At 43.5% G+C, this 11,198-nt stretch overlaps 1 protein-coding gene across 1 annotated transcript in view; it reads right to left on the bottom strand.

Annotated features, from left to right (window-relative positions):
* Positions 1-282: 282 nt before the first annotated feature.
* LOC135055935 (protein-glutamine gamma-glutamyltransferase E-like) overlaps positions 283-11,198 on the bottom strand; it is a 273,173-nt gene continuing 262,257 nt past the window's right edge. Inside the window, exons 10-13 of the mRNA XM_063960536.1 lie at positions 9,378-9,692; positions 5,573-5,730; positions 2,405-2,538; positions 283-501 (exon numbers count right to left, since the gene is read on the bottom strand). Of these exons, the coding sequence (XP_063816606.1) occupies positions 351-501; positions 2,405-2,538; positions 5,573-5,730; positions 9,378-9,692 (758 nt within the window). The 3' untranslated portion in view covers positions 283-350. The remainder of the gene's footprint in view (positions 502-2,404; positions 2,539-5,572; positions 5,731-9,377; positions 9,693-11,198) is intronic.

Raw genomic sequence — 11,198 nt, 5'->3', positions numbered from 1 at the left:
CCAGAGCAATTACACTGTACACAATGATTACATATTATGTCAAGCAGGGCTATTCCTTTTAAACCAAATTTCGCAGATACCATGTTGTATTGATAAACACGTTTATTTGGGCCCAATACATTTTCTGGAGAAGATAGAAAGGCCTTCAGACACTTTAGAAAATCTACCCAAACATTTTGCTATCGCCTAAATTATTCAAATAATAAGAATGTATTTGCGTTAGTTTAAACAGGTATGACACATAACTTTTAGACTATACATACTGTATATTTAATACAAGAAGATATTTCAACACATACATTTTTATTTTTGAAACAAGAGTTTTTTCCACTACAGTAATATAGCCTTGTTTAAGATGAAGCTACTTTCACGGACTGAAACGCCTTGACATTTTGGAATTTGTCAGAGGAGAAATCTGCCAAGAGACTTCTTTCACCGCATCGGTACGGGAAAAACTCAAACTGGACTGTAACTCTTTGATTTGGCTTCAGACATGGCACTCTGTAAATGAGAAAGTATGTGTTTATGTTTGTTTTTTAACAGCATATATAGTTTATCATAAAAAACATTTTTACAAGTTATATTCATTTACATTTACAATACATGCAACTGCAATTTAGGGGAAGATTGAAATGGAGCTGCTGTAGCACATATAAACCTACATATATCAGTCTTGAAATCTTTTTATGTTTCCCCCTAAAGCTTTAACAATACTGTAACTCCCATTTGGAGATGATTGATGGTATAAAGACAGCAAACTACATCATACAGTAGGATGACACACCAGATTACATGAAATGCTGGAATCTGTGGAACCCATGAGCAGAAAGCTTGGATGTCCACCAGGGCTGCCCAGGAGTGTATCAAGAGAGCAGGGGGCCCATGTGAAGTCTCCATCCGGGCCTTTTCCCCTACTCTCTACCCGGCAGCGCTGCTCTAGCACTAGTAGACTCTGACGTTGTGCAAGAGTCTACTGCACATGCGCAGGTCTCCAGGGAAATGGCATGGTGGCCATTTTCCCAGTGATTTCCCTACTGCGCATACGTGAAACACCGAAAAATGGTGATAAACTCTGGAAAGGTAAGTATAGAAGAAGTGGGTGCAGGGAGTGCGGTATTGGCACCTGTACCCAGGGGCCTGTGTCAGAGCCGGATTAAGGCTATATAGGGGGCCCGGGGCACTTCAGACTGTGGGGACCCTACTAAAGAGGTAGGCAGATGAATATTCTATTTTATATATATAACAAATGTACGTAAAGGCGGCACTCTGGAGACTGGTATAAAGCGTGCAAACAGTGGTGCATTTTAATTCATCATAAACGTTTCGGGACACGGTGATGATGAATTAAAACGCACCACTGTTTGCACTCTTTATACCAGTCTCCAGAGTGCTGCCTTTACGTAAGTTTGTAATATGGACGGGTTATTAGGCCTTGTGGGAGGGCACTGGAGCACGTTATCCTAATATTCATCCAGTTAGAGTGTTGGACTACAGTTGGCCAGGTCTGGACTGTATGGCTGATGACCAAGCTCCATGGGCGAGAAAATCCACTACTTTCCTGGACTTGTGGGCAGGTGCATTGTCATAATGGAGAAGGGCACCACGAGAGAGAGTTCTAGGATGGAGTGTGGAAATTGCTTCAAACTCGTACGGCAGTAATTGGTTGGCATACCAGTCCCCAGTGACAGTGCACTGCTGCACCAGTGGTACGGTAGCTACATGACCAGTCTTAGCCATAAAAACAGCTTGGCCATGCTGCGCTCATGGAACTTCATTGGTGGCGCACCACAAACTGGGGTCCACTGGGCCGACTGTAGTATGGTCACTGGGTCAAAACTGTAGATCCAGGATATATCCCCACTGATGATCTCCCAGACAGATTTTGAGTGACCTCCATCAAACCTGGCCAGCATGTTGCGGCACCAAGTCACCCAAGACTCCTTCTGCTCTCGAGTCAGCCGATGTGATGGTGGACACAGGTCAGCCGCAGTGCTCCTCATCTTCCAGGGACTGTCTCACATGTCGAAAACGCTCAAACACAGTGGTTTGGAATGGTGCTTCCTCCCCAAAAGCAGCTCGCAGTCAGTCAAAACTCTCCTGCTGTAGCAAACCACTCTAGTATTGTAGAAGATCATCGCTCTCAGGTGACCTTCGTTAAGCTTCATAATGAGTTTATGAAGGAAGTGAACCTGCTGACTTTTTCGGTGTGTAGTGTTGCTTATGTATAGTTCTGCGCCTTGACATTTTACAAGAATTTTAGTCAGAAATAACAGTTCACAGATGTCATTTTGTGGTCACTCTACCTATGCACTGCACATCCGGAAACTTATTGCACACCCCTCATATTTGGGCATTACACTCAGGTTACAGTACGCTAAAAGAACTGCAGACATTAGACACTTACTTAACATTCATTTGTGTCTTCATAAGGCCACTCCCCTCTACAGTCACAAGGCTTTCAGCAACATTCTCTTGAATGGGATTGGAGAATATCAGATCCACAGTAGCAAGTTTATTCAGTTTAGGTTCGTCTCTAACCTGGGAATGAAAAAAAGTATTTGAAGCATTATTATTGTGCAAATATATGCGTGCAGAGTCACTCTGAGCTCAGTATTTTCCAGATAGCATGTGAAGGGTATGAGAGAACCACATAACAGAACTGAATTGCTATACCTGCTGAGCAGTGTGGGACCATATAGAAGAAATACAATTTTATTGATACAGTGGATCCCCTTTAAGAGCTACCTGAGTCAGGGGCAGGTCAAGGGCCACATGAACCTGGAGCTGAAAATGAACAAAGGCCTATATGGAAAAGGTGAGGAGCTATGACCAGTGTGGTGTGGGTGTAGCCAGTGCCATGTAGGTGTGACCAGTTAAGTGTGGGCGTGGCCAGTGCTATGTAGGTGTATACACTGCCTACACTATCAGCCCCACTGTCTCCCTAAGGGGCAGAGTTAACAATGAATAATATTCTTGTTATCCATTGTTACTACTAACATCTTAAATGGTGCTCCAACAAATCAGCTCCTATCTTTAATTTCACTCACTGAATATCGGGGGTAATTCCAAGTTGATCGCAGCAGGATTTTTGATAGCAATTGGGCAAAACCATGTGCACTGCAGGTGGGGCAGATATAACATGTGCAGAGAGAGTTAGATTTGGGTGGGTTATTTTATTTCTGTGCAGGGTAAATACTGGCTGCTTTATTTTTACACTGCAAATTAGATTACAGATTGAACACACCACACCCACATCTAACTCTCTCTGCACATGTTATATCTGCCTCCCCTGCAGTGCACATGGTTTTGCCCAATTGCTATCAAAAATCCTGCTGCGATCAACTTGGAATTACCCCCATCACTCGTTAAATCTGCCCCTAAATATAGAAAAATAAGACAATTCCATATTTTTGTGAGATATCTAAAACACTATTTTAATATTTATGATTTGTGGCAGCTGGTCATCATCATGCTGCCATAGGTCTATTTTTATGTGGAAGCCTGGAGCTTTAGCTCCATCCGCCCCATTTTTAATCTGGCCTTGACCTGAGGTAATGGTCCCATCACTTCAAAACAGAAAACCAGAATACTCATGTGGCAGAAATTTCCCCAGCCCATTAAAACACTTAAAGATTAATTTATATAGTCAAATATAGTAAACCAGTTATATAATTTCAGGTAATGGTGATAACTTGCGTGAAACCTAGGCACTTAAATACAGGGGCTGATTTATCAACCATTTTTAGCATATGCAACAAGTTTTAAAACTCGTTGCATATAATAAATGGTGCTCCAGCCAATCAGCTCTCAACTGTCATGTGTTTGAAAAATGCCAGTTGGGAGCTGATTGTCTGGAGCACAATTTATCATATGCAATAAGTTTTAAATTTCGTTGCGTATGATAAAACTCGTTGCTAAATCATCCCCATAGTGTATTACAAATGTACAGGGGAAAAAGAGGTATGTACTGGTAAAAACCAGAACACACGGACACCAAAGAAAGAGTGATATTAGTATTAATTTAATTTCTTGTATTCCACTCTAGCTGCAGACACACAAAGTACATCAATATAGACCAGTGATGTGAGGTGGGGTGAGGCAGAGCCTTTCCTAACATACTAACGTTTGTGCCAGAGTTTTAACTGTATAAAGTATATAAAAAATACAAAGAGTATGTTCAAAATATCTTCTTTGTATCATTCTAATCATTTTTATAGTCAAATCTCTGGAGTAAAAAGTCTATGGCAGGGGAGGCAGTGCCTCACCTGCTTATCTTTTCCGCCCATCTCTGATCGAAACCCACCAAATTTCCAGGAGTTTATACTGCTGCACCTGTGTATAATGCCCACATGAACCATTTGGCTCATATATTGTGTGTAAATCTGGTTCTGGTACTAACCAGTGCCTCCTAAGAAATTTATCTCACCGCACGTCCCTGGTTAGACTAATATGTTTTTAATGTGCACAGAACAAGCACCCAACATTTTGACAGCATATGTCTTTTGAGTGCCTTCTTTTTTAATAGCTTCACCCCCCAGACCCAGCATTCCTGAACCTATTCTTCCAGAATAATAGTACGGATTAATATGATTGATATAGCAATTCGATATTCTGCAGTACTGTATTACAGACCCCTCCAAATATTTTTGGGACTGTCCCGCTGTCCCACCAGTGGCAGTGCCAGATTAAGGTCCACATTGGCCTGGAGCTGAAATTTATGAAGGGCCTATTGTTGCCATGCAGTGGGTGTGATTAGCGCCACAGATAATTTCTCCCTGTGTGGGCATGGGGGTGTGGTGGCATACTACTGTACATCACTGCACTTCCTCCCCACACTACATCTCTTCACCATATGACTACTACACTACATCTCCAGACTATGGGGCATATTTATCACAATCCACATCTGAAATGCAGATGTGATAAATTTGACCAAAATCACATTGCGATTATTGAATACATCGCAGGGATGCAGCGACGGACTTGGGCCTTAATTCGGCCCTGGCATTCGTGAACGCGCGCACGGGGGCATGCCGCACAATGTATGGGGGAGTGCCGCGAGTCATGGGGGCGTGGACTCGAAGCACGACCCTATTACTATGGCGACAATTGCTGGGGGCGGGGACGCACCGCGAGTCCATGGAACTAGAGAGCTGGAGGCTGCGCTGCGCAACAAATCCCTCCCAGCACCCCCCACGCCCCTCTGTGCCGGTGCAGAGGGACTCCCAGGTCTTTAACCTGGAAGTCTCAACATTGCAAAGGGCAGCTCTTATTGAGAGAGCTGTCCTGTGCGATACTTATTGCATATGTAAGTACATGTGTGATTAGTATGTCCGCCCAAAGCCTGTAACATGACAGTTAGCAGCTGGCTATGTAGTAATTCAGCCATCTGCAGCATGCAGAATCAGCACTCACTGTCCAGCAGCAGTTGTCCTGTCCCCTACCTATTGCAGGTGTTAGACATTCAGGTGTCCCTTCAGGGCATGGAGCCCGGAAGCAGGCGTCTCCAAAGCTTAGTACATCTGTCCTGTGACTGTTAAGTACATTTAAGAATATCTGACGGTTTTCATACCCTTAGCAGCAATGGTGGGTTCTTCAGTGTAACCACAGTGTCTGCCAGCAGTCTCCCTCCATTTGTGTCCTCACACACCGCCACAAATTGGATCATATTGTCTGGGGTTAAGGCTTTTTCATATTGATCGTATGTCATTTTTATTGGGATACTTTTTTCTGAAAAATAATAAATACAAATATAAACAATATAGTGACAAAATACAGAAAAAAACAATACATCTCATCATAAGCAATCTAACAAAATTAACAATATAAAAGGTAAATTGGAAATAAAGCACACGCTCTTTTCAATATTTTACAGTGAAAAACTTGTACATTTGCATCTGCAGAATGTTGTTACACTTGTATAAGCAAAGTGTGGAATTCAAAATCTTATTGATCTAACTAAAGTGAAACTCAAAAACTTGAATGCATACCTTAGTTATGTATCATAAAGTTGTACATTTGGCATCATTCTAAGGGGGTATTCAATTAAGGACGTTTTTTCACTTAGGAGAAAAAAAGTCACTTTTCGCTATTTTTTAGGGCGAATGGGAATTTGCCCTATTCAATAGCAGGGCCATTTTTTCATCTAGGTGTAAAATCCGGCAGTAGCGAACAACATGTGGATTGGCGAATCTATGTGTTTTCACACCTGTGCTGTCAAAAATGCATGCTGTTTTCGCTGATTTTGAGGCATTTTTCGAAATAAAAAAAAGAAGCGAAAAAGCCATTTGCAAAAATGCCTTAAAAAAAGGTGAAAATGGCCCACAATTGAATATGCAGGGGGATGAAAGCAATAGCTTTTAAATTATCAGAGCTAATTGAATACCCCCTAATGCTGCATTTGTTTTATGCGAGCCTAACATTACTACTATTGAGCTATTGAGCACACTGGCATACCTCCCAACTGTCCCGATTTCAGCGGGACAGTCCCGCTAATTGGAGACTGTCCCACTGTCCGTCCTGCGGGTCCCAGTGTCCAGTGGGCGGGACACTGCTTTGCAAAGCAGCCGGTGAACACACTGAATAGATGCCGTGTGCATGTGCACGGCATCTATCAACGCAAGGAGGGGAGCCGGGGGCTGTACAGCAGCTCATGGAGCGCTGGACACGCCCCCAAAATGACGAAAACGCGGGTCGCTGCAATAGGCCATGCCCCTTGTCATGAGACTCAGTCCCCTTTGCCCGAAGCTCTGCCCCCTTTTAAGCCGTGGTCGCGCGGCATGTCCCGATTCAAGAGGGACAGAAGTTGGGAGGTATGCACTGGTGCTCGTATGATGACACACCTAACACATGATCCCAGATCATAGATTCTCTCAAGATTAGCTCACTCAAGGAAATAATCTGTGCTGCTGTAAATATTGGCAACATACTGTACAGATACACAGCAAATGAAGGATGAACAATATACTTGTCTACTCATTGGACCAAGAGGCAAGTGTGGGGGAGCATTCCGCTGCTTAACGACATGATTCACCAAACCTAGCAGATCCTGTTTCTCTTTCTTGTGAGTGGATAGTGCCATGCAGCCGATGAAGCCTGATGATGTGATTTGCATGTTCAAGGTCCCGCCCCTCTCTGAAGTCTGGGAAAACTCCCCAGAATTCAGACTTCTAGCAGTCATTCCAGCATACCTCCCAACAGAGGAAAGAGGGACCCTTGGCGTGGCATAGCCGCACCCCGTCAGGAAAGGGGGCGTGGCCTCTGGAAAGGGGGCATGGCTTCACGGGAGTGCCGCGATCGCGAGCCACGTCCCCGGTTTTCATCACTGAGAGGGCATGCCCAGCGCTCTGTGAGCTGCTGGCATGCCCTCAATCCCTCTGTCTGCACTGAATAGATGCTGTGCACATGCGGACAGCGGGACAGTCCCGCGAAAATCGGGACAGTTGGGAGGTATGATTCCAGGAGTGTAGGCAAATATGGTTAAACAGGTATTCTGACCTCAGTTACTAGCACCCTAAAGTGTTGTTTGTTATTGCTGGGTTTTATGTATATATTTGGCATGTATGCACATGTGTGTTGCCGCTGTATCATGTCATCTCTAGTCTATACTTGCCTACTTTTGAAAAATAATTTAAGGGAGATGTGAAAGTAACACCTATCAGTGTGGACGTGCACTGCTACATCTGAGAGGTGTGTCATAAACATGACTTACATCCAAATGTGAATGAGCCCCAAAGTTTGTAAGATCTACTTGTTGAAGAAAATATATTTTGCAGGATTTGTTCATGTATTGTGTTTTACAAGAGATTCCATATACTGTAAGTGGCCACAAGAAACCTTAATTAAAATGCATGTAGCCATAGGGATCATTGTGCCTTATAACCTATACAGGGAAATGGCGCTGATGATCCCATTTAAATGTATTTATCTCTGATTTATTTTTTCCCCCCAAGAATGTAACAGCTATATACAGTACTGATGGTAAGGTGCAATCAGGGAGATTGCTGGATTATTCAGGGAGTCAGGGAGATTGCTACTATTTCAGGGAGTCTCCTACAGAATGAGGGAGAGTAGGCAACTATGCTCTAGTCATGTATTCATGTTATCACTGTGAACGCTATGTGCAATGGTTGGATGGGCCAGGAACCATTACTGTGGGGGGTATTCAATTAGTGCCGTTGAAAAATCCGGCACTGGCGAAAACCACGTCTATTGGTGAATTCGCCGCTGATACATTAGTTTTGCTGAATTTGCGGGTGTTTTCGGCCATTTATGGCGCAATTTTCACCCATGCTGATTCGACATAACAAAAAGTGAAGCGGCATGGGCGAAAATGGATTAAAAAATGGGCGAAAGTGCCCGCAATTAAATACCCTGCGTTGAATTAGTGCCCTTTTTTCGACCACTCAAAAAAATGGCACTTAATTGAATATCCCCTAAAGGTTGCCTGGAACCTGTGACTTTCTTTGTCCCATGTAGGAGGCTGTGCACCTCAGCCCAAACCCACCATTGTGTGGTGCTTTTGGTGTAAATTTCCTGTTGCTGCTGGGAGCCTTATAGATGAGCCTTATACTGTATATTTAGAAACAAGTTTGATCTGTAATGCCAGTACTTTCTAAATGTTTTTACCATTTATCTGAATAATAAATATAAACAGGTATATATTAAATAATGACAGCAGCTCTATTAAACACTTTACCAGATCATGCTTATCACTGGAAGCAATATATATTGGAGTAGATGTATTAAATGGCATTATGGGGGAGAAGTGGTATTTGCGCACGTTATGTATTAAAGTGGGGATGTGTGTGAAATGATAGGGGCGCATATCGCTGCTATCATCAAGATAGCGTGACGATGTGCAGGACAATGTATGAAGAGCCAGTAGCACTGACAGTTCTGACAACTGCAGCTATCGATTTCGACAGCTGCAGTTGTCCTTGCCCCATCATCACAGCAGGAATATCTCTGTCCCTGGCTACGGCGGCTGCCGGGGGATCGGGCTGCATTGGAGATCTTGCGATAGTATAAAGATCTCACGCATACCCAGTGGAACCGGCCGGGGATAAGCACTAGGCTGATGCACGGTATGCTATAGCAAGGATCGCCGGAGGGGGGAGTTTTCTCTCCCACACTTTGACATCTGAGATGTTTATACATCTCTGCACTATTGCTTTCTGCTTCACCTTGGTAAAGAGGCAAAGCATGAAGCGCTATATCCGCACGATCCGTGCCCCATTATTCTGTAGTTACCTCATAGAAAGCATGTATTGTAAATAAGCAATCAGAAAATATGTGTACTGATTATTTTAAAGAACATAATATTACACGGGAGTAAAACAGGTACACATCTGCAGTATAGATGTGTGTATACATGCCTTCATTAGGTCCCAGCGTCACAGACTGGGCTTCAGTAAGAATATCCTTGACGGGTGTAGTGTTATAGATGATGACGGTGGCGGTTATGTTGACCTTCACAGTCTTGGTGTCAGCAACAGTGTTTTTGAGAATAAGGGGGATTGTAAAATCCTCCCCAACCTGTGGTTCTCCAATCTTCTTAAAAGTGCCAGAAAATGTAGGTTTTATTACTGTTTCCCCTTCACGCAATGACACTGCTGCCATTCTGCTATACATTCTTGGTGGTTGTATTTTAGCTTTAGCTTTGTTAAATATCTCTCTTTCCTTGCTAGAGCCTGCAGAGGAGAATAAAATAATTATGGTCTAATTGTGATGAATATTGACATAAAGTTATCAAATTAGTTTCATTTTCCATAAGGTTGTATTTTTAGAAGATGGATATAAATTCAATTACAGTACAAAATGACTTAGCAATAAGCTTGAAGATTACATAAATATGGACACAGATTATCATTATACAAACAAGACAACATAACAAAACATAACATAACATAGTATACAGTATGATTATCAGTGGTATGGGTAAGGTATTGGAAATTGGATCTGTTCAATTAATGATTTCAAGGGTTCTTCTTAGGGCTGCCCTTGGGCTGCAGCTCAATTATACCTGGAGGGTTACCACCCCATCAAACCCATTATATGTGCCCTCAAGACGAGTGGTCTTCACTTTGCCGGCGGTCGGGCTCCCGGCGACCAGCATACTGACCGCCGGCATACCAACCGCCGGCATACCGACCGCCGGCATACCGGCACTTCTTCTCCCTCTTGGGGGTCCACGTCCCCCCTGGAGGGAGAATAGTGTCCGCAGCGAGCCCGCAAGGGGCACATTTGCGCTCGCCCAGCTGTCGGTATACCGGTGGTCGGGATTCTGGCGCCGGTATGCTGGTCGCCGGGAGCCCGACCGCCGGCAACACATACTACACCCCTCAAGACAAGTACAGACGCTTTGTATTGGCTGCCACCAGTTTGAAGAATGGCACTAAAAGTGTTACAATATAAGCAATTCATATAATCAGCAGGAATTTTGGGCAGCATGGGATTAGTACTTAGTTACTTTGTAAGGAGAAGAAACCACATATTTTAGAGATGAGTTCCTTTGTGGTTAATCCGCTTGTAGATAGTTTTCAAAGTTGAACATGTTTGGGAGAGGTTAGAATCAAATGCAGAAAGACAGGGATGCATTGCATTGCACAGGGGATTGACGTGGTGTCAGTGTATTACCTGAATATCAGAGTGTCTATAATATCAGGCTTACAGTATATTGTATAAGAGTACTGACCTTGTCAGAAATATCCACTGTTTTATTAGGCATTTACATTGCTTCTGTGGATAAACCCTTACATTTTTGTCCCTACTCTTAAAATCCCTATTCCCTATCTATAACAGATGCTGCGGTAGCAGGTCTAGAGACAGTCTTGTTTATGACATACTGTTACATTGCACATAAAGCGGCCACAGCTGTGCCTATCGGAAGTCACCTGTCTGCAACTTTATGCAAAGGTCATAACAAAGCCCTTCCCCTTGTGTATATCCGTGTATCTGTACGTGCAAGGACTGAGATGCCCACTTTCACTGTTCGTAGATACTGAAATACTGATTGGTGCGTCTTTAGTGCACCATCGGTGGCACCATGGAACCTTGCTCCAGCCCTATGACAGGTGCAGTTTTTCCATCAGAGTATGGCCTCCTATGTGAGCTGTGTCTGTGTATGCAACCACTATCACCAACCCATTCACAACACTACCGTAACACGCCCATAAGATGGATCATCTCCATGCCTA

Source organism: Pseudophryne corroboree, chromosome 3, assembly GCF_028390025.1.
Source record: "Pseudophryne corroboree isolate aPseCor3 chromosome 3, aPseCor3.hap2, whole genome shotgun sequence".
Classification (NCBI taxonomy): domain Eukaryota; kingdom Metazoa; phylum Chordata; class Amphibia; order Anura; family Myobatrachidae; genus Pseudophryne; species Pseudophryne corroboree.
The sequence above is the reverse complement of the archived record's forward strand: the minus strand, read 5'-3'. Positions and strand labels throughout refer to the sequence as shown.